The sequence below is a fragment of the Archocentrus centrarchus genome, chromosome 20 (genome assembly GCF_007364275.1).
Source record: "Archocentrus centrarchus isolate MPI-CPG fArcCen1 chromosome 20, fArcCen1, whole genome shotgun sequence".
NCBI classification, from domain to species: domain Eukaryota; kingdom Metazoa; phylum Chordata; class Actinopteri; order Cichliformes; family Cichlidae; genus Archocentrus; species Archocentrus centrarchus.
In genome coordinates, this window is record NC_044365.1 from 2,837,817 (window position 1) to 2,865,155 (window position 27,339).

General features: G+C 45.4%; 1 protein-coding gene across 2 annotated transcripts in view; it reads right to left on the reverse strand.

Annotated features, from left to right (window-relative positions):
- Positions 1-5,115: 5,115 nt before the first annotated feature.
- Positions 5,116-27,339, reverse strand: part of LOC115799965 (NACHT, LRR and PYD domains-containing protein 14-like) — a 62,793-nt gene continuing 40,569 nt past the window's right edge. For both annotated transcript variants that reach the window (XM_030757269.1, XM_030757268.1), the window contains exons 9-11: positions 17,644-17,817; positions 6,806-6,979; positions 5,116-5,830 (exon numbers count right to left, since the gene is read on the reverse strand). In XM_030757269.1, coding sequence (XP_030613129.1) covers positions 5,815-5,830; positions 6,806-6,979; positions 17,644-17,817 — 364 coding nt within the window. In that variant the 3' untranslated portion in view covers positions 5,116-5,814. The remainder of the gene's footprint in view (positions 5,831-6,805; positions 6,980-17,643; positions 17,818-27,339) is intronic.

Consider the following 27,339-nt stretch of genomic DNA (forward strand, 5'->3'; position numbering starts at 1 on the left):
GCAGCTAGGTCAAAATTCTTTTCAGATATCATTGTCTCTAACTCTCACAACCCCCGTGTGCTTTTTACCACACTGTCCTAAATGTCCATGAACCTCTCCATCTGGAAGCCTCCAGTGAAATTTGTGACTGATTCCTTCATTTCTTTTTAGAGAAGGTGGTAAGCACTAGGGCCCTAATTTCACCACCTTCTCATGATCCATCTACCCTAATATGCTGTTCAGCTCAGTTTGACCACTTTGAGCCAGTCTCGCTCTCCTTTTTAGAGCAGCTGGTTTCCAGTTTGAAACCATCAGGTTCCCCTTTTGTTGTTGTTCGCTCTCGACTTGTTAACCCTTTAACGCTGGGGGATCAATGCTGAAGCGCCTGTTACTTGCCCTCAATAGCGGTGAACAGCTGATTGAGACGTGGCGTATCGGCTCGGAGTCGGCTGATCAAAGGAACGTTGATCAGCTGGCGTATTACCGTAACTCCGCAACCGTTTGTCCTAGCGAAAAAATGCAAACGGTTCCTGAAAGCCCAGAAATTGCACGTCACAGCCATATAGCGGTAATACGGTATTTGTTGCCGGAAGTCCACGAACGGCGGCACTTTTGAAGTATGTCGTGTCACAGTGGACACATTCGGTGTCAAAGAAGATTTTCCTACCCTTGGTCCATTCATTCTCAGCATTATTAATAGTAGTTTGACTTCTAGTGTGGTGCCAAAAAGTTTTAAACATGCTGTTGTGCAGCCGTTGCTGAAGACACCTGGCCTAGACTTCTGTTTTATCAAACTTTAGGCCCATCTCCAAGCTAACATTTCTGTCAAAAATCCTGGAAAAGCTTGTTTTCACCCAACTAAAGACCTCACTGGATGAACATGCACTTCTGGAAGTGTTCCAGTCTGGGTTTAAAACCCATCACAGCACTGAGTCCGCTCTGTTAAGGGTCTTTAACGATATTCTGTTAGCAGCCGACTCTGGTGACTGTGTGCTACTTGTGTTATTAGACTTAACAGCTGCTTTTGACACTGTGGACCATGAGATCCTCATCTCCAGGACGACCGCTGGGAATGTCGATGCTTTTCCGCGGCCCGATGGAGTGTTTGCTCCAAAGCTGCGCGGTCTCATCCAGCTCATCCTGCTGGAAAGAAGACAGAAATGGAAGAAGTGTGCATACATGCCGCTCTGAAAAAGGAGGAACAAAGATCATTTCCTCTTTTCCTTTCCTCTCCTGCTCCTCTACATTCCTCTCTCTCCTCCATCTCCCGTCTCTTCCTTCCTCCAAGTCTCTCCTCACTCCGCCCCTACTCTCATGTCTCGCTCTGCTTCCTCTCCTCACTCTCTATGCTTCCTCCTCTCCTTCACTCCTTCCCTTTCTCTTTCACTCACAGTCACATGCATCCACACATGGATTAAAATCATTGATTAGAATCATTGATTAGCTCACCTGGATAGGTCCCAGGTGTAGCTTGACCTCCACTGTACCTGGACTGAGGGTCATCTCCCACAGCTGTACCCTTTGGGAGAACATTGTGGTCAAACTCCAAAGTACAGTAATGTATTTGCATTATATGGGCATGTTTGAGCTGCATTGACAGGAGCACTGTTGGAGGGCACACAGCTGTTTCTCTGGCCTTTTTCACAGCTCAGAAGGTTTTCAGATGTGCAGAGGAGGACCTGCAGCTCCATCAGATAAAGGATGGTGCAGATGGAGCTGTGAGGCAGGAGGAGGAGAGAAATCAGACAGAGGACACTCATGGATGTGTTGAAGGAGCACTTGCAGAGGGATGGTGTGATGGAGGACGAGGAAGATGATCCAGTGTGGTCCCAGCTGAATGAAGAAGAAGATGAAGAAGAAGAAGAAGAAAAGTCTTCCTGATCTTGTAGTGAAACAGACATATTTAGGGCCACAGCATCTCTGAGAGCCTTGGCTGGTTTCCTGTGGTCACATCTGCCCAGTTCTCCTGAAGACGCTGCCTTTGAATGCTGCTGTTTGCATCCTTATTTCATCTGGGTTTGTCCATCAGAGGCAGAGCTTTAATAATCCTGTCAGCTCAGCTTTGCTCTGTCTGCAGTCTGTGCTCATCTCTAGACAGCATCTAGAGCTGAGGTAGGAAAACTGTCCCATTGGTGCTCAGTGAACAACCTGACACTGGGAGGAGGAGGAGCCAGCTGAGGGATGGAGAGGAGAACAGGAGGAGAATAGACGGGCTGACCTCTCTGACTCAGGGACAGCTAGAAAAGTTTAAATTCTAAGTTTCCTGCATTCCCAGAGATTTCTATCATGAACTATAACACTGTGGGGAATTCCAATCAGAAACATTCCGAGATAAAGAGAACATGGATCAGCTGAAAAAAGCATTTTGGATTCTGTCAAATCTAAAGTTTGATGAATCCAGCTGAGCAGTGATTCTGTGGAGCTGCTGCTGGATAAAGAGCCTCCTGTCCACGGCTCTGTGCCTGCTGAGGAGGTCCAGCAGAGCACCGGGACCGCCCCGCTCAGCCTCAATCACCGAGGCTCATCCTGCAGAACGGGATGGATCTGTTAGGGAAGGACGGGAAATAAATGTGACTGCTGCATGAGGCTCAGAGGAAATCTAGTTCCTGCTAAAAAGAACTTTGCCATCATGGCGGGATTGTGGCTGTTTTTCAGTCGTGGGAAAAGTCCTTGGATCTCTGAAGGAAACAGTTTAAAGGGCAGTGAAGAGTTTCTGTTCAAACCTTGAAGTGTGTCAGAATGTAGTGAAAATAAAGGCCAAGCTAAAGAACTCCTGTCTGTTTCCCAGTTATGGGACATGAATATTCCTGCTGAATGCTGCTGCAGATGCTTCTATGTGTTCTGTATTTGAGGCTCAGCATCATGTTTGGGATCATCTCTGTCCTGTTGGATCCATTTATCAGCCTGTTTCCAGCTCTGAGATCCTCTCCGTCTGACTGAAGAACTCATGAGAGGAGCTTCGATGTTCTCAGATTGACTCCATTAGGTCACCTTCAGACATGCACAGCTGCAGCTTCCACACAGATATAGAGGCTCAGATGGATCAAAGAACAATATTTTTCTGATCTGAGATGGAAAAAATGGATGTTGAGTTGTTGCTCAGTGTTGGAGTGACTGCTGAAATCCAGGGAGCATCAGAAAGGATGCAGCCTTGATTTCAACCTGCTTTCATTCTGCAGCCATTCAGCTGGAACGTGCTGTTAGGAAGAGACTCTATTTCTGTGCCTCCCCTCCAGCAGCTGGATGACCTGTGACCCTGCAGAACAGCTGCAGCCACCACAAACCTGTGACTCGTATGGACATCTATCTGCTCATTGGAAGTTTGCTGTGGAAAACTTTGGATTCAGCCAGATTTTGAACTTTTCCCACGAGCTTCTGTGTCCATGACTTTAAACAGAGCCTTTGGAAACTGGATGATTCCATTTAACATATTAATATGAAACAGATTTGAACCCACAGACCAACTTCAAAGGCTTTAAAAGAATGCCATGGTGGATGAGGTCAAAGGCTGAAGTCAGCGACACTAACATGGTGCAGGAGCCAGAGTCAAAGGTCAGAGGTCATCAGTGCATGCTTCTGAAACCAAAGGATCAAAGACGTTAAAGTATTTAAGCAAAAGAAACTTGGAGAACAACATTTCCTTCTTCACTGCAAAAACTGACCGAGTCTCACAATCTGATATTGATCCAAAAAGTATTTTGATCTTGTTTTGAGAGATTTACTAACAGCTGAATGTGTCAGATTATTAAACTTGTTCTCACATTTCTTTGATTTCTTACTTAGTTACTAGAAGAGGCACTACAGTTTCATACGCTCAAAGATCTGATTCCAGACCAGCGTCTCCCAAAGCTGGGATTCAAACAGTAGAATGAACTGTCGACCACACAGATGTTTGTAATAAGTCCAAAGACAGGAATTGTGTCATTCACACTGCTGATTATTAGAGACCTTTCACTTATGGACTCGTTCTCTTTGCTTTGACTCCATGTTGTAGGCCACCTGTCCCCAAACATCTCTCCTCTCTGCTAAATCGTACTCAGTATTTGTCCCTTCAGAGACACGACCCAGTCCTTTCTCAGGCTTAGAGCCCATTTCATTTTGGCAGCATTCAGAAAGCTGATTCTGGTTCACAAATGGATCACAGACATTTGTGAAGTTCACTTTAGATGACCACTGTTTACAAAGACACTGCTTTGACTGGAATCTCATGCACATGTGCCTTATCACAGGCCCCAGATAAACAACCTGAGCAGGGAGATGCAGCAGGTAATGTTGCTCAGGTATTAGATTATTCTCAGGGAAAGTTTCTTCAGCTGTGTCAATCATATTATTGAGTCCTAACACACTGTACAGATAAAACAGGCCAACAGTATCTGAACCATCTCAGTGAGGTCCAAAACAAACTGCACACATTCATTTTTCTCTACTGCTGAGCAGAAAAGACCTGATCTTCAACAATATCAGCATTTGGCCTGAGGACTGTTTCACTTTATTGGAATTAGATGCTGAGGTCATGACCCTGATAGGGCAGGTGTGTCACGCATGTCTGTCAGTGGCAAAAGAAAATTCTGCATGTCTGAACTGAACACATCCAACACATCTGTCCAGAGAGAACATTTTAACACACAATTCATTTCCACCCTCAACAATGATGTGCATTATATCCTGTGGAATTTGTGAATTAGGTCAAAGGTCGGGAATTCAATCAGTTGTTTATACCAAAGGTATAAACAGCTGATTGGTTTTGGGAGCTGATTTCAAGTCTGTGTGAGTCTGTTCTAGTTCACAGCTCCGCTTAATATGTTTTTCATTCTTTTAGTAAAACTTAGTTCATTAAAATTCATTTGCATTCACAATGGCTACATTTACTGTATGCAAACCAACTCCTTCATTGAAACCGGCAAGCTGCTTTAATTCCAGTCAGCACATTTATTGAACATTAGTATCCACATATAGGCTCTGCCCACTGAGGTCACATGATTCAAGGACTCTAAATATCTCAACCACAACCACACCTCCACCTCCTGCAGTTCTCCCACTGAACCACTAGATGTCTTTATTATATAAATGATTGCAGACATATAGCCCCCCCCCCCCCCCCCCCCCCCCCCCCCCCGAGGTGACCCCCAGCAGGGCTCAGATCCCGTTTCCTGTTATTATGTGAAAAAGCAGAAAAAAAATCTACCAGTACAGATTTTCACACTTTTTTCATGTGCTGAACAATTTTGACCTGATGGACGATATAAATGAAGCAGGTGAGACAGACGGTTGGTATCAATATTAATGTTCTGCTAATATATGAAAAACTACTTTAAGGAAAACATTGAAACTTATGGATGGGCACATATTTGATCTCCAAGCACCAAAACCTGATGTGTAAGTCCTAAAAACATTGTGTCTGTGATGGAGATGTTGTTGGAGGCCTTTCCAGGTGATGTTCTCCTGAGTGTGATCCAGAATGAAGCCTGAAAAGCTGAAGCCAGTGTCAGACAGAGACTCTGCAGAGACTGTGTAGAAGGACAGAGCAGCAGCAGAGCATCCAGATCCACTGATGATCCTCTGGCAGATCCACAGGGACACACAGGGATGATGGTGGACTCTACATTGTTTCTGACAGTGGAGCTGTTCTCAGAGCAGTTCACTCTGCAGCACTGACAGTCATCTGCACTTCTTCTCATTCCTCTGTCAGTCACTGCTGGATGAAGCTCTCCTCTCCACTCCACCTCCCAGTAACATGGCCCAGTCAGAGCACTCTGCACACAAGCTGCTGCTGCTTCAACCTCTCTGGATCATCAGGACACAGCTCCTCCTCTCTCAGCACACACACCGTCCTGTTTACCATCCTCGCCACCTGCAGAGAGAAGAAGAAAGAGCAGAGGAGATAAATGAGTGTTTCCAGAGACTCTTCATCAGCTGTCAGTCAGTGATGCAGCACATCCACTATACAGAGCAGCAGGGCCTTCAGTCCTGGGACTGTACTAGTACTCATTGTTGTTTCACTTTGGATTTGGATTGAAGTTCATCCAAATGTTTTTCCCTCCTAGTTTTAGTTTGGAGTCTCATGAACCCTAATAACCTTGGTCTGTCCACTCTGAGCTCTTTAGGAACCCCAACAACAACCCCAACAATTCACAGGAGATGTTTCAGTCCCTCATGTAATGGTTCCAGCTGTTAACTGGAGGAACTCCATCCAAACATCTGCTCTCACAAAGTTCTTCATCACCTACAGACTGTTTCCTTCACTCCTTTAAACTGGAAAATGAATGCAGTCATTGGTCCATGTTGGGAAAATGTCTGCATGCTGCTTTGTTCAGAGAGCTGATTGGCTGCTGACAATGAACTGATGCTGCATCAGAGCATGTGAGCTTTCCAGGAGCCGTTACTATGGTGAGCTAAAAGCTCCCAGAGTCAGCCAGTGTTTGTTAGAGCAAAAAGGCCCAAACAGGAAGTGTTTGTGTCCAATCCTGAAGCCTGTCACCATCCTCCTCTCACAGCTTCACTGAGGAAAGCAGCCACTGCTGCAGCTTTACAGGAAACACTGGATCTTTGCTTTCATACTAGTTTCATACTTCATATTAGTGGTAGTGTAGGCGCTCGCCTTGCAGCCGGAGAATTGCCGGTTCAAACCCTTGTCCCTGCGGTGTGTTGTGTCCTTGGGCAAGACACTTAAACCACATTGCCTAACGGTAGCGCCGGTCTCTGGCTGCATGACCGCAGATGCTCGTCTCTGGATGAGTGATCGTTGTGTGCCTTGTGTGCACAATGACAACGAGTTTAGTACAGTACTGCTGAGAGCAGCATGGACTCACTCCAACCGTCTACTTACTGCAGTTTTTCCAGTCTGCAGTGTGGACTCTCCTTAAGATCAGACAGCTGCTTCACATCTGGATCCTGCAGGTTATTTCCCCTCAGGTCCAGCTCTCTCAGATGGGAGGGGTTGGACTTCAGAGCTGCTGCCAGATAATCACAGCTGATCTTTGACAAACCACAGCTCTCCAATCTGTATAAAGAACCAAAGATGTGAGTTTATTAGACAAAGTTTGACATTTTTAGGGATTAAAAATTTTTTAAATTAATGGGTAAAAGAAACAAAATAAGTAAAGTGATAAAAGTTGATGTGAGTGCAAAATGGTTGTGAGAGATACTGGGAATATAAAATTGTCCTATGGCATTAGGCTATTGATCAAATTTATTTATTGATTAAAATGTTGTGTGTTTGGAAACTTTTCTATTGAAAAGAAATAACTCCTGATATCTGCAGCATGAAGAATGGTGTGTGAGAACTGGCTTTTATACCGTGAAAGATGACGAGTATTGACGTTTGTGCAGTAAAGTCTAGATATTATTGTGTATTTTTGTCAAGCCCAGGGCAGTGGCGTATTTATAGCTGCCGACCCCTGTTAATTTCATTGACGAAATATTTTCCTCATAGTTTTCTTCAACGACCCTTTTTTTCATGAGGATAACAAGACGATAAGTAAATTAAAAACTACCTAAAAGGATAAAACCTCTGACGAAATTAATTGACACTTTCGTCAACAAATGAAAACAAGATGAAAATACTTGGCGGGGACGAAATCTAATCAGAACTTGTTTAATTTTGTGACAGGGTGGGACAAGTTAGGAAAACATTCAATCAAATGCACAGTTGCACAAATTTGCTCTAAACCCGGGAAGACCAAACTAGCCTGTGATTGGTCGTTACTTCCACTAGAACTAAGTGATGTAAACAATGTCAGCAGGGAGAAAGAGAAGAGCCGATGTATGGACACATTTGTCCTTTGACGTTGTGACAAACAAAACGATGTGTAAACCATGTGGGCGACTATCTCGGGTAAAAACACCACAAATCTTAAACAACACCTGCAAACCAGTCACCCAGATCTCCATGCAAAGGTCAGCATTTTAATGTCCTGCAGGGTAAAGAGTTTTTCCCAGTTTGTGTTTAGAGAAAATCTCCACACCGCGGTGGATTAGCCTTTATAATCTTAGTCCTGAACACTGCCCTGTACCTTTCAGAGCGTCCTGCTGTAAAATGCTCGGATTATCTCAGTAAGGTGGTGTTAATGATCAGGTGTGTGGGAAGCAGGTGAAACGCTAATGTTAATATTATTAATAATATTCCATAACTTTGAATAAATGTTTAATTTTGTGTAAGTGTGTATAATGACTAATTCAAGGGAACTGAAGAAAAAGCATTTATATTTTACACCCTTTATATTTTAGTCGACTAAATCGACTGTAGATTTAGTCGACTATATTCTTACGATAATTCGTCGACTAAAACTAAAATTATTCAGATGACTGAATTCTGACTAAAACTAAATCAAAATTTGCTGTCAAAATTAACACTGCTGCCGACTGATAATAACAAGCTTATTTTTTGGTCGAGCCTGGCTGGTGGCATCGTATTTGGTGAAAGACTTAAAAAAATGACTTGCTTGTTTGATAGACTGATTATAACTCCCTCCAAGTTGAAATACGGACACAAGGCGTTCTTGATTTTTACTGGCATTTAATTGGACACAGGTGTCACCAACGATGCCGTGAGAACTGTACAAAACATAAAATAATACATTTTCATACAGTAAGGGATTCTCATAGAGAACAGACAATAAAGTATATGATTCAACAACATAAAATATTCACAAATGAGTGGCTTGACTTACAACAACATCAGTAAATTCTGTATACTCTTTGAGGGCACGTAACTAACAGAAACCTGACAAGTCCTTCACAAATAAACATCTTATTTCCCATACAAACACATAAATACAAACTGCATACCTCATTGGCCGCATTAACTTGAAAGGGTTAACAAAACACACATCTCGGATTATGTCTTCTTGAACCAAGAGTCGAAAGCTTTGTTGCACGCTTCTCCAAATCTCTAGCTTAGCGATAAAAAGGAAGACATGTTGCCCTCTACTGAGTGTGACGTGTAACTGAAAATATCGCTCTAACCCAAACAACAAATTAAACATTGGTTCCACCCTGGAAACACTTGTAGAACTTTTAAATGTGCAATTTTAAACAATACATATTACAATCATTTTAATAAACATAAATTATTTTACCTTCCTTGAATTTATTTATGGTAACTTAAATCATGAATTTAACAAACTGTATAACTGCCACTAACGGCAGCCACACTGATGGTTGTCTTTTAGATAAAATTGAGCATAAGCAATATTTCGGGTGATCTTTCATGGTATATGTTGGCAGAGAAAAAATTGTTTCAAAAGTCTTGGTTGAATAAAATAGAGACTAATAAATTGGCATGAAATTGTTAGTTAAAGTTGCAACTAAAATTGTGAATGAGAAGGCCTCTGAAGTGCTGGAATGCTGAGTTTGTGTGTGTGTGTGTGTGTGTGTTTGTGTTTGTGTGTGTCTGTGTGCGTGTCTCTGAGCATAGCATTAAAAATCAGTATGCCCTTTAGATAAATAAGGTAAATTATTGAGACAAAAAACAGAGTTTATGTCTCAAAGGAGGGAGATAGACTAGGAGAAAATTAAAGATTTAACTAATAAAGATTTCTCAGTTTTATTGTAACAGGAGCCTGAACAACATCACTGCAGGAGACTGAACTGATCAATTATCAATAAAGAAACTGGTGCAGATTGAGGTGTTCAAGATCATACCAAGCTCTTCTAAACACATCTGTGTTTATCCAAACCAGAAACCATGGATGACATGTGAGGTACAATCACTCCAGAGAGCCCAAACTCTGCCTTCAGGTCAGGAGACAAAGCCCTATACAGCTGAGCCAGAGCTGACCTGAGGACAGGTATCAAAGCTGCAAACAGGCCTACAAAGACAGAGTGCAGCAGCATCGCTGAAGATAACTCAGGGTTTCAAACATATAACCAATCACTGCGACTGCCAGCCCCGATACCTCACTGGTAGAGGAATGAAAGTATTTCTTCACCCGGTTTGAAACAACAAGTCACAGTCACACTGCCCACCCAGTCTGCAGTCACCCACCCACTCTGCATTCAGGAACATCGAGTGTGTCGGTGTTCAGAACTGTGAATATGAGGAAAGCTGCAGGGTCTGATGGAGGACCTGGAAAGGTCCTCAGAGCCTGTGAACAGCTCTCAGCAGTCTTCACTAAGATCTTCAACCTTTCCTTGACACAGGTCACAGTCCCACACTGCCCCAAGACAGCCTCCATAATCCCATCCCAAAAACTCCCATCAGCGGTCTAAGTGACTACAGGCCCACTGCACTAACAGCAGCAGCAAATGCTTTGAGAGGCTCGTGTCACAACATATCAAAGCCTTCCTCCTGACTTTGATCCCCATCAATCTGCATCCAGAGCAAACAGATCCACTGATGATGTCATATCCATTGTTCTCCATCCTGCTCTAAACCACTCAGAGCTCCCAGGAACCTCAGTAAGAATGATCTTCATAGACTAGAGTTTTACATTCAATACTATCATCCCTGACATCCTGATAAACAAGATGGCTGCTCCAGACTCCGCCCACTGCCACCTGTCAAACCTCCCACAGTCTGTGAAATTCAGAAACACCAGCTCCTCCACCCTCACGCTCGGTACGGTGCTCCTCAGGGTCCAGTTTTCCATCTACACTCATGACTGCACCCCCTCCCATCCCACAAACTCCATCATAAACTTTGATGATGGTGCGACTCTGGTGGGCCTTATAACTGGAGGGGATGGAAGGGCCCACAGAGACGAGGTGCAGCAGCTGGCAGAGGGGAGGAACAACTTGTCCCTCAACACAAAGAAAACAAGGAGGTCATCATCGACTTCAGGAGGAACCAAACTGCGCCCACCCCCCTCCACATTAAAGGGGATTGTGTGAAGAGGGTCTTCTCCTTCAAACTCTTGGGGCCTCCATCACAGAGGATCTCTCCTGGTCAGACAGCACAGCTGCACTGGTGAGAAATGCCCAACAGCAACTTCCTGAGAGTCGTCAGGAGAAACAAACTGGAGGAGAAGCTGCTGCTGACCCTCCACCGCTCCACCATAGAGAGTGTGTTGGCATCCTCAGTCTGTGTGGTCTGCCAGCTGCTCTACAGCAGACACACACATGTTGCAAAGGGCAGTAAGGACGGAAGAGAAAATGATTGGCTGCCATCTCCCCTCTCTCGATGACATCACCAGCTCCCGATGCCTCTCCAGAGCGAAGAGGCTCATCGAGGACCGTTCTCATCTCGACCACCACCTCATCAGACTGCTGCCTACTGGAAGAAGGTACAGGAGCAGAAAAAGCAGGAGCAGCAGACTGAAGAACAGCTTCTTCCCAGGAGCCATCAGGTTACTGAATACCCAAAATAGACTTTCAGCAGTCACTGAACACTGCTGATCCCAGTGCAGTACCTACCTGAGTGCCTCTATTACACCATCTACCTGTATTACATCATCTGTCCCACTGCCTGCCTATGCCACTGCTGACAGGATTAGGATTACTATCCATTTCTTCTCTTCCTGCTCTTGTCGGAGACGGTCGCACTATCTCTCTCTCTCCCTGCCCTCCCCATCTCTCCGCTTGCTGCTTGCTGTGAGAGCGTCTTTTACACACTGTCCGAATAAGAACAAGATTGAACCATGGATCTGGCAAACTGGGCATTCTCCATCATTGATCGAATTTTTTCCACTATGAGATCCGGGACAGGGGAGCCTGCGTGTCCGAGTGGAACAGACCCGGTTGGATACGTCATCGACTCTTGGAGCTCGTGGAGACCGGTGTGCTTCTCAGCCCTTGGAGTGGAAGACGTGGAAGACGCCTACATATTCGGCTTTTTGGTAGCAGTATCTTCTCTGTTTGGGCTCGGTGGATACCTGCTTTACTGGCAAATTAAGAAACTCTGGACGGCGGTTCGACATCTGCAGAGGCTGCCGACCCAGGTGGAAGGGCTGAGCAGAGCCGTACAAACTCAGACTCAAAGCCTGGTGGACCTGAGCCGCAAGATTAGCGAGCTCGCAGGCGAGAGGGGTTAGATCAGGAGATATAGTTCGGTTCTGCACAGTGAGGACGGCAATCAACGAATTTGGAATATTGGATTTTCGAATGGTTTCCCAGTAAGACTGAAGGCTGTTGGAAAAACAAGCAGCCTGTTCCAAAACAACATTTGTTATCAGGAATTCGGCTCCCCTGCCGGCCTTGGGTTGGCAACCATATCTCTCTCCAGGGCTCTGTGTGCGGCTGCTCTTCCCCCCACTCCGCGTTGTGATTTGTGAAGCTGGGTCTGGTGTATCACGGCCGCTGATGAAATTCCACCGCTATCAGTGAACTGTTTTGGCTGGATCATGGCATCTGGCTCCACAATGCCCCCACCTCTCGTCTCCGTCTGCATCCCCTCCTGACCTGACCTCACCTACCGCCGCTGTCCTTGCTTTACATGTGCAAATGCTTTGCTAAGGTGGTTTTTTTGGACCCTGGTACAGTGCTCTTTTGAGCACTGTACCAGATGACTTTTTTTTAACCTAACTTCCCCATGATGTGTTGTTTTCTCCTCCTGCCAAAGGTAGCGCCGCAAGAAACGGCTGCATGACCCAAGGACACATATCCCCCTATGTGTGTTGTGTTTGTGTATTTGGATGGTGTTCTGTAACTGCAATTTCCAATGTGTGAACTTGTTCACCCACATGGCAATAAAACTTCATTCATTCATTCATTCATTCATTCATTTATTTACAGCTGTCACTCACTATATCACGGTTCACTTATTGCGGCTTCCCTGTATAGCAGAATTAAAAAAAAAAAAAAAATCTATTTTGGCATCACAGAATTTTCACAATATCGGGGGATATTGAGATCAGTCTCCCCTATACCAGGAAACGTCAACTGGCGGCCCGCGGGCCATTTCCGGCCCGCCAGAGCTTTATATCCAGCCCCCCGAATAGTCCTGCCACAGGTACTATACACCAATCAATCATCATAACCCAGTAAATACCCATCTCTGACTAGTCTGAATAATCAAAGGCCTCAAAACGTGAATTCCCAGTGCCCATAAATGCCTCAATATCCAATCAGAATGCAAGATCAGACCATGTGACTGCAGCCGGCTTTTGTAGGTGGTGATCAGATTGTAAACACAGCTGAAGGTGAGTCTAATCTTGTTTTGTGTAGAAAAGATGTTCAGACTTGTCTGACTAAAGGAAGTAAAAGTTGTAACGAGGTTTCTGTCGGTGAACCTGCGGGAGGATCGTTACTGGCTGCAGAGCGTACTCCCCGGCCTGGGCGGGGCTCCGTCTCCTCTGCTGTGAGGTCTCTCACATGGTCTGCTCACGGGGGTGGGATATGTGTGTGTGTGTGTGTGTGTGTGTGGGGGGGGGGTGTCAGCATGTACCCCCACGCGGTCAAAACTCCCCCCGTGCGTCCGTCCCTCGGCTGTCACGGCCCCTGCAGTCCAGTATCTGCTATTCTGTTATTGTTAAAATAAATGTGCTGCCATTTGGTGCTGTTGTGGTCGTACTGTGTGAATCTGTGTCGACATCTTTTTATCAGAGTCTGATATTTGGGCCTTTGCCTTCATTCACACTGGGCAGAGGACGGAAAACAAAATATTATGTATTAAAAAGCAGGAAAATTAGTATATTTACATTTTTGAAAAAAAAGGCTCCTCACCATTGGCTGTGAATTTATTTTAAAAAAAAGCTGTTTTAAAGAAAAGTATCCAGGGTGATTTAGAGGGTTTTACATTTGAGCTCTTCATGTTTCTATCGTCATTTCAAAAATCATCAAGAAAAACGTCGTCTGAAAAGTAAATTGTGCAGAGATAAACTCGTTGCTCTCATTTTATTGTTTCCCTGATCATCATATCAATAATGAGAACAACTGAACACAACTGTGGTGTCAACATAACAGAGGAGAACATGTGAGTGAAAGACCTGCACATCACATCATTAAAAACAGTATAAATTTTAAAAGAAAATATAAATATATGAGATCCTAATATATTACTTAGGATACAAGATTAATTTTATTTTATGTTACGAGAGAATCTGGCCCTCACACTGTCTGCAGAGAAAAATTACAGCCCTTGGACAGATGTAGTTGATGACCTCTGACCTACGCCTTTAGCAGAAATAGAAGTTATGGGCGAGGTTGAAGATACTGCAGCACCATGAAGCACCTGATGAAGTGGTACCTTCAGAGGAGCTGGACTGCTTTCTTTGGCTGTGCAGTGCGGTACATTCATCTACATGCTACATCATACATGCTGTTAGAATTACGCAGGTTTCAAAGTGTTTAAGAGCAAATGAATCTTATTCTTATTATTCTTATTTAGTTTGGTTGGAGGGTTATTGTTTATGTCCAAGAATTCAACATTTTCTCTCATACTTTCTGCTGTGTTTGACCTCTTGACCCGGAACATGGTGGAGATGCAGGACCTCCCTAACAGAGGGAGTCCTGGTTTCAGTACCTCCAACACCAATGAGACCTGTTTGTCCAAACTGCTGCATTTATGTTTCTGAGCTGTGTGACCTGTTTATGGTGACTGTAAGGGGCTGAACAATGTGATGCTCTAAGATTTTGTATAAGTGAGGTCTCACTCCTTTGTTTCTTTGAATTCCTCATTGCATCGCTGCGTGCTCTGTACTGACCGAATTCCTTCTTCCAAGAATACATTTTCTAAAGAAAACTATGGCAGTAGACTTTTTTATTCAGTACACTAAAATTTCCACAACACAGGGAAGGCTGAGAAAGAGGGCGGATCCAGAGACCTGGAAGGTGAATATCCAGGAAAAGGAGAATGAGAGGCCAGTCTTATGTGGGCAGGAAAAATCAAGAGCCGGATTGAAAGAAGCGAGACAAAAATGGGGAAGCCATGCCAGCCTGTGGTCTGTAGGAAGTCAGCTAAATCACACTGCAAGGAACTGCAGATCTAAGAGGGAGGAGACTTGGAAGGATTTCTGGGAAAAACTGGACTGGAAAGAAAGGAAGATTGTTGTTCTGTCTTTGGTGGAGGTGAGCAGGGTGAAGCAGCCATGAACAGAAGCAGATGAATCCAGGAGGTCAGCATCAGTGTTCTGTCTCCTTGTGGTGGATGATAAAAGAATCAGAGTGAGCCAGCGAAGGCTCCTGTCCACCTTTGGCATTAAGCAGTGGTGATTTTGAAATGAGCAGGAAGAAGAGGGAAAAGTCCAGAGAAGACAGAGACAGTAAAGATGAGGGCTGGGACAGAACAGCAGGGCTTCCTTCAGACCTTCCAAAAGCTCCATCACACTGCTGTAGGTCCTCTTCATCAAACATGGACCTGCAGCCTATCTTCAAATCCATGAGTCACCTCCACACAGTGTATGAGCTCCTCTGCAGACCATGGAATCCAGCCTCTGTCAAGGCAAGTTTTCCCAAAGTTTCCAAAGACTTCAGTCTGTCTCTTTCCCACCCGAGGAAAGACCAGCGCCATACTTGTTGTGCATTCAAGGCAGGAACATCAGTGCTGCCACGTGGGAAGAACACTGCATGCAAACAGACACAGCACGGGCTATGAAGATCCACAAAGCGAAGAAGACCCTGGTGGTGTGTATGGACCTACAGGAGCTCCTGCTCTGCCGCAAGCTGCAAGCCTCTTTTTTAGAAAACTAAACTAAGTGTGCAGAACTTTACCATCTATGACATCACTTGATGCAACAAGTTCCCTTTGGCCTGAGGGTGAAGCTGGCCTCTCTGCCAATGAGTTTGCTTCATGCATTGGGGTGGATGTGGAGGAAGAACAAGTCAACTACTAATCGGAAGGTTGGCGGTTTGATTCCTGGCTGCTCCAGTATGCATGCCAAAGTATCCTTGGTCAAGATACTGAACCCCACGCTGCTCTCCGATGCAGCTGTCAGAGTATCAATGTGTGTGAATGGTAGACAGGAAGCACTTACCTACAGAAGGAAGTGTTTGTATGACTGGGTGTGAGTGGGTGAATGCAAACATGTTGTATAAGTGCTTTGAGTGCTCAGAGTAGAAAAGCACTCTATAAGAACAAGTCCATTTACTATTGTACATTTTCTTGAAGCAAAGCCCTCGTATGAAGAGAACATCCTGTGGAGCCGTGGATGCAGCTCCCAGAACCCAAACCTCCTCTTAAGCAGCGCCCTCCTCAGGTTTGCTCCTGAAAACAAGAAGCAGCTTCCACAGAAGGATCTTCAAAGAGGTCACACACAAATGCAGAGTGATTGGCTGCAGCGAGTCACTGAGAGCAGACTGAGGAACAGAGACATCCATGTACCAGCTGAGTCTGCCACAGTGAACTGGGGAGCTCGGTCCAATCTGAGGCCGTACCATGTGACCTACGTGGACCACAGTTTCTTCACAGACTTCAGCCGAGTGAACATCTGCAAGTCAATCTGACCGGGAAAAGCGTCGGAGATCCAACAGTGCACGACCTCGGAGCCATCAGGGATTTGATCACATACGATCATTCTCTCATTGATTGTACGACACTGAGATGGTTCCACTCTATTAAAAAGTGATGAAACAAACAGGCATGTCCACGTGTGATCACAGCAGAACACTGAGTCCATGTTAAATATGAAGCGGCTCACTGATGACTGGAAACATGGAGTTTCCTTCCAGCGGCTGAATGTGTTTAATTCCAGCGTTATGGCTTCATTTTGGTCGTTAGTTTGGTAGGAAAAGTTTTTTAGTCGTTCCTTTTGCACTGTTTGTCATTCTTATTGAAGTTACCTGCTGAGAGCTCACACTGTTCTCTGTAGGAATGATGTCAGTCTGACTCGGCACATGTTTGGAGGCAGGTTTGACTCTGCAGCACATTTTGGGGCTGATGTTTGCTCTTCTGGAAACTCTCAGGATAAAATATGGAATATGCAAAGGAGTGGAGACACATTTCAGTCTTTATGGACCTTTTTCTGTACCTGCCACCATCATTCTGCATCTTTGTGTTTAAATGGACTTTATGGTTTTTCTTGCTGTCTGATGGTTGCTGTTCAAAAATGTTTAATGCCATCAGCTGATCAAATCCTGTCTGTGGTTAAAGTGCTGATTTATTACTAATTTGTTTCAAATCAAAGCTCTGAAAAAGAAATGCTCATGTGCTCGTACATGTGAGGCTGCTCATTCACCGCAGTCCTTCCATTACAGTAGAAACAGCACAGCACACATGCAGCAGGTAATACAGCCACAAGGGGGCGTGCTCGCTCTCAGTTTCCTGCAGCCAGTCAGAAAAAATGCAAATGAGGGAAAATCTGTGACGGCTTCAACAGAAGTAACGACTGTTTTTACCGAGCAAAACCACGAGCAACACGTCAGCAACGATCCATCCATATGTTAGAGGAGAAACAGCTGTTAGCCTCCAGGAGCATCTTCACCTGCTTCACTGTCACTGTGTGGGTGGAGCTGCCTGAGCCCCGCCCACACAGTTTTATACTTAGAACTATGAGTAAGAACGGTACTCAGTTAATCAGGGTCCCCTCTCTCTGAATCAAGAAAGGTCGGCAGGCTGGTCGGCACCGTTTGGAGGGCCACATGTGGGCCGTGGGCCATAAGTTGAGCATCACAGTGTGACGCTTTGAAATGTGAACATTGTTCTGCTACAGTCAATGGACTAAAGCAGAGAAGAAGAACACAGACTTTACCATGAAGATCCTCAGTGTGGATCAGTATAATATCAGCCTTATGTCTGCAGTTTAGTGTTTCACATCAGATTCATCTCAGCACAACTAAAACATGGAGACTGACCTCAGAGTTTCAAGAACACATCGTGGACTCTCCAGAAAACCACACAGATGCTTCACTCCTGAATCCTGCAGCTTGTTGTTTCTCAGGTCCAGCTCTCTCAGATGGGAGGGGTTGGACTTCAGAGCTGCTGCCAGATAATCACAGCTGATCTCTGTCAAACCGCAGTACCCCAATCTGTATAAAGAATCAAAGATGTGAGTTTATTAGACAAAGTTTGAGCTTGAAATCATTAATATTGTACCACTGTTAACAACATCACATTGTGTTGAAATAAAGTTTAGTTTTGTGAATAAATGTGTGAAATGCTCCTAAATCTAAAATGAAAATAAAGCTGATGACATTTGATTTGCTGCAGTTTCTTTGTGAGGGAGCAGTACATACAAACAGCTGCAGAGGGCGTGTCTGATGGATTGAACATCAAACAGGAAGTGTTGAGCTGAAATCTGCTCAGAATGAATGCAGGTGCAGGTGTGTCACAGGTGAATGTGGGTGGACTGTCACACTCTGTCACAGCGTAGCACGAGCGCACTAACATCCACTCTGATGGGAGTTTATTAGACAAAGTTTGAAATCATTCAGTGTTTCATAATCAGAGCTGAAGAAGCTTCACAATGTACAAGTTTATAAAATCTCTTCTTCTTCTTCTTCAGTGGAAACAAAACTGTGTCATCAGGATCTGAAGTTTAAATTAATTTCTTGCACTGAATTTAAAGACAGTCCTCCCCAAATGTGTACAGTTACAGTGTTCCACCAGAGGAAGTAGCACACTGGACCGAGTCTATTCCAACCTGAAACATGCTGACCGGACAGTCTCCCTCCCACACCTGGGACTGTCTGTCCACCTTTGACTCGTCCTCATCCTAGCCTATCCTCCCCTCAGGAGAAGAATGAAACCAGCCAGAATGAGGGTCAAATCCTGGCCAGCAGGGTCACTCTCCCAGCTGCAGGACTGCTTCACTGCCACAGAGTGGAAGGTCCTAGAAAACCAGGACCTACAGGACCACACGGACATGGTACTGTCATACATCAGATTCTGTATGGATGTCACGAGTGATAAACACATCTGTGTTTATCCAAACCAGAAACCATGGATGACATGAGGTACAATCACTCCAGAGAGCCCAAACTCTGCCTTCAGGTCAGGAGACAAAGCCCTAGAACCTGGAGCTGAAGAAGCTTCACAATGTACAAGTTTACAAAATCACATCTTCTTCTACTTCAGCGGCTGAAAGCCAACATAAAGATGCATAAAGACATTGCTCTGTGTTGTGAGTGTGTGTTTGTGCGCACACATCATTACTTGTGTCACGCAGCTCGCTCTAGTGGTTAAAAATCTAATTTTTAAAGCTGGTCTATACAGAACCTAGCCCCTTGTCAGCCACCTGTTAAGCAGTTGTTACTTGTGTGTGGTGGACAGTGCCTAACCGTGAACACCGGACTGGGTTTGTGGGGGTCCACAAGGTGGGCTAAGCGCTACTTTCAATGGAGGACAGAGAAAGTCTAGCCAAAAATATGTACAATATAGTCATGACAGTGTAACCTCATGTAATATGGGTTACCATTTTGGCTTTTATTGTGCTAGCTGATTGTTAAGGGAATATTTATCCCCAGCCATTAATTTACACTTATAATTTAAAATATATGGTTAGTCCAATGCCTGACTATTCTGAAGGGATGTATGATCACAACCGTGAGGGAGCTCGTCAGGTTTTGGTCAACGAAATGTTGAAGATAAAGCCAAAAGCATCCCTGGTTAAGAAAGAAATGGATACAACTTTTGCTCTTCGCAGAAAGAAAGTTGTCCTAGACTAGCCTGCGATCAGCCAGATGATACATCACTGGCCTGCTCTTTTCACAGAAAGTCAGCTTTGTATGAGTATTGTTTCGAATATTAACTGCTGCAGATTTCATGTGTGTGTGTTTGTGTGTTGTAAATGAATAAGGACATTAATTTTGCAGGCAGCTTCTGCTGCTTTACTCTGATTTTAAACTTGCTGTTTTTAATGTTTCAGGTGTATCATGAGTTCAGCAGAGTGCTTGGTGAAAATCTTAAAGAAGACTTATTTGATGCATTTGAATGGATTTCTCCAAGCCTGATGGACCTTTTATTTTTTTTGCTCCTCAGCGGAGACGCGCTTTTTTTCTCTCCCCAAGCCCTTCCTTTTTTTACCCTGCTTTGCTACTTTGCTACTTTAGGGCGTCTCTTCACACAACGTCCAAACTAGAATTTATAATTATGGATCTGGTCAGGTGGTCTCTCAACATCATGTTTTCTTAATCAAATTTTTCACCATGAGGAGATTGGGGAAAGGAGAACCCTATTCTCTCCTATGCAACTGACATTCCCGGCCGGCTACGTTATGGATTCCTGTGTGGGTGGAAGATGACATACCTGGCTGTACTGTCGATGGAGGACATGCACACTTGGCTTATTGACACTAGGATTTCTCCAAATTGGTCCTGGCTTTTCGCTACACTTTGGGAAGTCTAGGCAGCTGTTGGGCCTTGGTAAGGCTGCTTATGACGGGAATGCGGGAGGGTACAGACTCAAAGTCAGACTCTGTATATCTGGAGCTGATTCGGAGGGGCTCCTCCATGAATCGCCACCTTATCGTGGTGGAGGGGTTTGTGTGTCCCAGTGATCCCAAGAGCTATATTGCCCGGGGGCTTGTCCCCCTGGTAGGGTCTCCCATGGCAAACTGGTCCTGCGTGAGGGTCCAGACAAAGAGTGGTTCAGAAGACCCCTATGTCTTTAACAACAAGGGAGCAGTTTACCCTGCCCTGGATAGGGTTACTGGGGCCCCACCGTGGAGCCAGGCCTGGGGCGGGAGCTCGACGGAGGGCATCTGGTGGCCGGGCATTAGCCCATGGTGCCCGGCCGGGCGCTGCCAGAAGAAGTTACATGGGCCCGCCCTCCTGTAGGCCCACCACCTGCAGGAGGCGTCATAGGGGTTGGGTGCAGCGTGTGTCGGTTTGGCCCTGGCGGACCGACACCCGGCTATCGAGACTGGCTACTGGGACATGGAATGTCACATCTCTGGTGGGGAAGGAGCCTAAGCTAGTGCATGAGGTTGAGAGATACCAGCTAGATATAGTTGGGCTCACCTCAACACATGGCCTGGACTGTGTTCCAGTCTGGAATTGCCCTCTGTGAGAGGCGGCGAGCCGGGGTGGGTATTCTTGTATCTCCCTGGCTTGCTGCCTGCACGTCAGAGTTTTCACCGGTGAACGAGAGGGTTGTTTCCCTGTGCCTTCGGGCCAGGGAATGGGTCCTGACTGTTGTTTGCGCTTATGACAGTTCAGAGTACCCACCCTTTTTGGAGTCGCTGGGTGGGGTACTGGAGAGTGCTCCATCAGGTGGCACCATAGTCTTGCTGGGAGACTTCAACGCTCACATGGGCAATGACAGTGAGACTTGGAGGGGCGTGATTGGGAGGAATGGCCTGCCTGATCTGAACCCGAATGGTGTTTTGTTATTGGACTTCTGTGCAAACCACAGTTTGTCCATAACGAACACCATGTTCGAACATAAGGATGTCCATAAGTGCACGTGGCACCAGGACACCCTAGGTCGCAGGTCGATGATCGATTTTGTAATCTTATTATCAGATCTGCGGCCGTATGTTCTGGACACTCAGGTGAAGAGAGGAGCTGAGCTAGCAACTGATCACCACCTGGTGGTGAGTTGGATCAGGTGGCAGGGGAAGATGCTGGACAGACCTGGCACACCCAAACGTACTGTGAGGGTGCGCTGGGAACACCTGGCAGAAGCCCCAGTCCGGGAGATCTTCAACTCCCACCACCAGCAGAATTTTGACAGCATTCCGAGGGAGGCTGAGGACATTGAGTCCGAATGGACCATCTTCCGCATCTCCATTGTTGAGGCTGCTACCCAGAGCTGTGGCTGCAAGGTGGTTGGTGCCTGTCGTGGTGGTAACCCCCGAACCAGATGGTGGTCACCAGAGGTGAAGGGAGCCATCAAGCTGAAGAAAGAGTCCTATTAGGCTTGGTTAGCCTGTGGGACTCCGGAGGTAGCTGACGGGTATCGGCAGGCCAAGCAGAATGCAGCTCGGGTAGTGGCTGAAGCAAAAACTCGGGTGTGGGAGGAGTTCGGTGAGGCTATGGAAAGACTTTCAGATGGCATCGAAGCAATTCTGGCAAACCGTCAGCGACTCAGGTGGGGAAAGCAGTGCTCCACTCACACGGTTTATAGTGCGAGTGGGGAGCTGCTGACTTCAACTTAGGCTATAGTCGGACGGTAGAAGGAATACTTTGAGGACCTCCTGAATCCCACTGACACGCCTTCTGTAGTGGAAGCAGAGTCTGGGGACAAGGGAGATGACTTGACCATCACTGGGGGTGAGGTCACTGAGGCAGTTAAACAACTCCTTGGTGGCAGGGCCGCTGGGGTGGATAAGATTCACTCTGAGTTCCTGAAGGCTCTGGATGTTGTAGGGCTGTCTTGGTTGACACGCCATGTTTAAGAAGGGAGACCGGAGGGTGTGCCGCTACCAGGACGAAAACCACATTGTTCCTCCTGGATCCGAGGTTCGACTAACGGACGGACCCTCCTTTCCAGCACCCTGGTATAGACCTTACTGGGGAGACTGAGGGGTGTGATCCCCCTAAAGTTGGGGCACACCCTCCGGTCTCCCTTCTTAAAGATGGGGATATTTGAGTGTGCGTGGGAGTTTGCCCAACCAGTCTACATGTGCTTTGTGGACTTGGAGAAGGCATTTGACTGTGTCCCTCAGGGTATCCTTTGGGAGGTCCTGTGGGAGTATGGGGTGTCTGGCCCATTATTGTGGGCCATTCAGTCTCTGTACAACTGCAGTGAGAGCTTGGTCCGTATAGCCGGTAATAAGTCGGATTTGCTTCCTGTGGGTGTTGGACTCTGTCAGGGCTGCCCTTTGTCACCGATTCTGTTCATAATTTTTATGGACAGAATTTCTAGGCGTAGCCAGGTGGCGGAAGGCTTCTTCCTTGGTGACCTCAGAGTCTCATCTCTGCTCTTTGCAGATGATGCGGTCCTGTTGGCTTCAGCCGGGGGTGGCCTCCAGCTCGCAGTGGAACGGTTCGCAGCCGAGTGTGAAGTGGCCGGCATGAGAATCAGCACCTCTAAGTCTGAGGCCATGGTCCTGTTAGGCATTATTTTTTACTCAGTGAATAAAGGACGAATGTTTAAAGGTAAACTCCAGTAAATTAATTTAATAAACAGTGGATCAACCAAATAATAAACAATTAAATAATACATTAGACAAAGAGTAACTGATCAGAAAGTACTAGACTAACTTCCCTGTTTCAGTGCATCTATCTTGAGGACCAGCCACAGAACGTACAATTAAAAAATCACCAACGTCACCATGTTCTGTCATTAATCTGGACCAGATTTCTCTGTATTGATTAAATTAATCAAACATCAGGAAGAAGATGTGCTCATGACTGAGAGGAATCTGGGTCATGAAAAACCAGCCAGAACAAGACTGAATGACGAAGGTCAACTCATAACGCCCAGAGATTGTTTATGTTTAAGATAACAGGCTGTATAAAGATGTTTTGGTTGACAGGAACACGGGCTCAGGGAGAGAGAGAGCACACTCTTACTCTGGGTCTCCACATGGCCATGTGTGAATATTTTCTGATTCTTCAATATATTAAATTAATTACTTTTGTTGTTTCAGGTGTCTTCCTTCATAAAAAAACTGTTTACCTGTCAGATGGTGACCCTGACATGATAAGGACTGATAACAGGTAATGACAGGTGATTTGTGAAGGAGGATGAGTGGCAAAAAAGGATAAAGGGGAATATTTTCTCACCTTGGGATTTTAACTCCTCAAAACACTCACAGGAGGCCTCATAAATAAGGTAAGCAGAAACCTGTTGTTTTTAAATAACCAAATTCTGCAGAATTGGCCGTTGAAATATTTTGTGAGTGAGGAGGAGGAGGTAAGGTCTTGAGAAAACAAATTTTAGAGAATCTGTTAAACTGTTCAAACCTTGAAAATGTTAAAGTGTCAGAAAACAAAAAGTGGTTGACATAAAAAAATGAATAAATAGATAATGGGTAAAAGAAACAAAATAAGTGGTGATAAGAGTTGAAATGAGTGACAAAAAAAAAGAATTGTGAGAGATACTGAAAACGTAAAACTGCCCTATAGCATTAGTCTATTAATCAAATTTATTTATTCATTATAACCAAGAAATTTGTACTGTATGGAGGTCCACAAAATTAATTTCTCTGAAATGCATGAAAATTGGTTTCCACATTCTTCAGATTCTTCTGATCAAAAAAGTCAATCAGACCCATGCCCAATTTTGCAAGCCGAATGTGTCCCCCCCCCCCCCCCCCCCCCCCCCCCCGAAAATGTGTTGGGTTTATATAGAGAGCCAACAATTTACTTTCTTGGAAATGTATGAAATTAGGTAGAGACATTCTGTACCCCACTATGATCAAAAAAGTCAATTACACCCATGCCCACATTCCCACAAGAAATCCGCTGGCTTGGCTTGAAATTTGTTTTTTGCTGATTTTACAATGTTGGACACCTCGTATTTGAGACACCTTCTCCTAGGGCATTTAACCCAGTGACACCATAATGGTTCAGCATCATCTAGAGAAGTAGAGCATCAAAAGTTATCAAAGGTTTTGTAGAATATTCAACGGTCTTCTCACACCAGGACACTGAATTTGGCCTTCTTTTTCCTGTCTCGCTACAACATTGTTTGTGCAATTGTTGGCACGTGCTTTGCCCGATTAGCCTAAAAATGTTATCACTTCTGTACAGACCCCGGCTGAACCCATTATTACAGATACAAGGCAATAGACATCATTGACATCATCCTGAACAAAAAAGCCAATGACACACATTGAATTTTCTAAGCTGTTGCCATGATATTGCCCAAATGTCCCATGTTATTCCAATGGGAAATTCTGCATTTTCTCTAATAGAAAAACATTCTTTAGTTTGCTCAAAACACATGAAATTTGGTACAAACGTTCTCTATATCAACCTGATCACAAAAGTCAATCAGACCCATGCCATATTTTGCACATTGTTGCCGTGACGATGACAAAAAGTGTCCCACTGTTTTCCAATGGGAAAAATCCTGAACATTTCACCAATACAAAAATGTGCCTTTTGTTTCTTGGAAATGCATGCAATTTGGTACAAGCATTCTTCACCTCACCCTGAACAAAAAACCTGAGACAAAAATATTGTAATATGTAAGACATTGCCATGGGGAAGCCCGAAATGCCCAATTTTCTTCCAATAGACAGACAAAGCAGCCACTGCAATACAGCAATTCCTCACTTATCGCGGGTGTTACGTTCCAGGACCACCCGCGATAAGTGAAAATCCACGAAGTAAGGATGCTATATTTATTTTATTACTTATACATTATTTTAGTAGTTATATACTATTTTAAGTTTTTATAAACCCTCCCCACACACTTACACACCAAATATATACATTACTGTACAACACGTACTACGCATGTGAAGAACGAGTACCGCAAAAACCAGTGAAACAGCGAAAATACCGCAATAAATATTTTACAGTAATATTGATTGAAAACCCGCGAAACAGCGAGTCCGCGAAAAGCGAACCGCGAAGTAGCGAAGGATTACTGTATTGCACACTTCGCAGCTATTTAAGGGGCTAAAACTGAAATCCTTGGCAAACCTGGGTTCAAACTGGCATCATCACTGGGCCAGCTGCAGAGAGGCGTGGCCCTGCTGCCACTGCGAGCTTCGATCCCTCAGGTGAAATTTTCTTTGAAATTTTCTTTTGTCAGCAAGGATTACACTCGGCAGGAAGAGGGCCTTGCAGGCGGGTCACAAGGGGCTCGAAGGGGAGGCGCGGGGGGCTCGCAGGGAGTTTGCGGGGGCTCACAGGTGGCGAGTGCCTTTAATTGCCGCTTTAATGTCATGTTGTTTTTAGTTTTAATCAATAGGTTAATAACCATAGGGGTATTAAATTTTTCACACCTTTCCAGGTGTGAAAAAGGAGGGAGCCGGAAAAGGGTGGAGTGCCCTCTCCGGCTCAGGAACAAGTTCTTGCCCCAAGTGGAGAATTTCAAGTATCTCGGGGTCTTGTTCACGAGTGACGGGAGAAGGGAGCGGGAGATCGACAGACAGATCAGGGCTGCTTCTGCAGTGATGCGGACGCTGCACCGGTCTGTTGTGGCGAAGAGGGAGCTTAGCGTAAAAGCGAAGCTCTCGATTTACCAGTCGATCTACGTTCCTACCCTCACCTATGGTCACAAGCTTTGGGTAGTGACCGAAAGAATAAGATCGCGAATGCAAGCAGCAGAAATGAGTTTCCTTCGAAGGGTGGCTGGCCTCTCCCTCAGAGATAAGGTGAGGAGTGCAGTCATCCGGGAGGGGCTCAGAGTAGAGCCGCTGCTCCTCCACATCGAAAGGAGCCAGTTGAGGTGGCTCAGGCATCTGATTAGGATGCCTCCTGGCTGCCTCTTGGGTGAGGTGTTCCGGGCATGTCCCACCTGGAGGAGGTCCCGTGGTAGACCCAGGACATGCTGGGGAGATTATATTTCTCAGCTGGCCTGGGAACGCCTTGGGGTTCCTCCAGATGAGCTGGAGGAGGTGGCTGGGGAGAGGGAAGCCTGGGCTTCTTTGCTTAGGCTCCTGCCCCCATGACCGGGCCCCGGATAAGCGGAAGAGAATGGATGGATGGATGATTCAGAGGGGTAAGATCTTGGAGATGTATCTGTTTCTGCACGGCAAAGGAACAAACCAAGAGGATTCGGATAATTGGATTTTTTCGCCACTGAGAAGTGCCAGAAAGACTGAAAGCTGTCAACAAATTATTCAGTACAGTCTGTACCAAAACAAATCGTAGAATCAGAAATTTGGCTCACTGGCGGCCTTGGACTGCCGCTTATCTCAGTTTTTCTCCTGGATGTTTTGTAAACAGATGTTCTACGTCCCACTGTCCTGTCTTCTTCTGATCTGTGTTGAACTGATCTCAATGACCTAGCTGCTGATGAACATTTCCACCTCTTATCAGAAATGTTAGCTGAGGAGGAGAGTTTGAGTCAGCCCACAGTAAATGGCAGCATCTGTGACGGCAGCAAGGCCACGGAACACTTACAGTGATCTGCAAAAGTGTCAATGAGTCAATACTTTGTGGAACCACCTTTTGCTGCAGTTACAGCTGCAAGTCTTTTAGGGGTGTGTCTCCACCAGCTTTGCACATCTAGTGACTGAAATTTTTGCCCATTCTTCTTTGCAAAACAGCTCAAGCTCAGTCAGATTAGATGGAGAGCGTTTGTGAACAGCAGTTTTCAGATCTTGCCACAAATTCTGGATTGGGTTTAGGTCTGGACTTTTACTGGGCCGTTCTAACACATGAATATGTTTGGTTTGAAACCGTTCCATTGTAGCCCTGGCTTTATGTTTAGGGTCGTTGTCCTGCTGGAAGGTGAACCTCCGCCCCAGTCTCAAGTCTTTTGCAGACTCCAACAGGTTTTCTTCCTGTATTTGGCTCCATCCATCTTCCCATCAACTCTGACCAACTTCCCTGTCCCTGCTGAAGAGAAGCAGCCCCAGAGCATGATGCTGCCACCACCATATTTGAGAGTGGGGATGGTGTGTTCAGAGTGATGTGCAATGTTAATTCTCCGCCACACATAGCGTTTTGCATTGTGGCCAAAAAGTTCCATTTTGGTCTCAT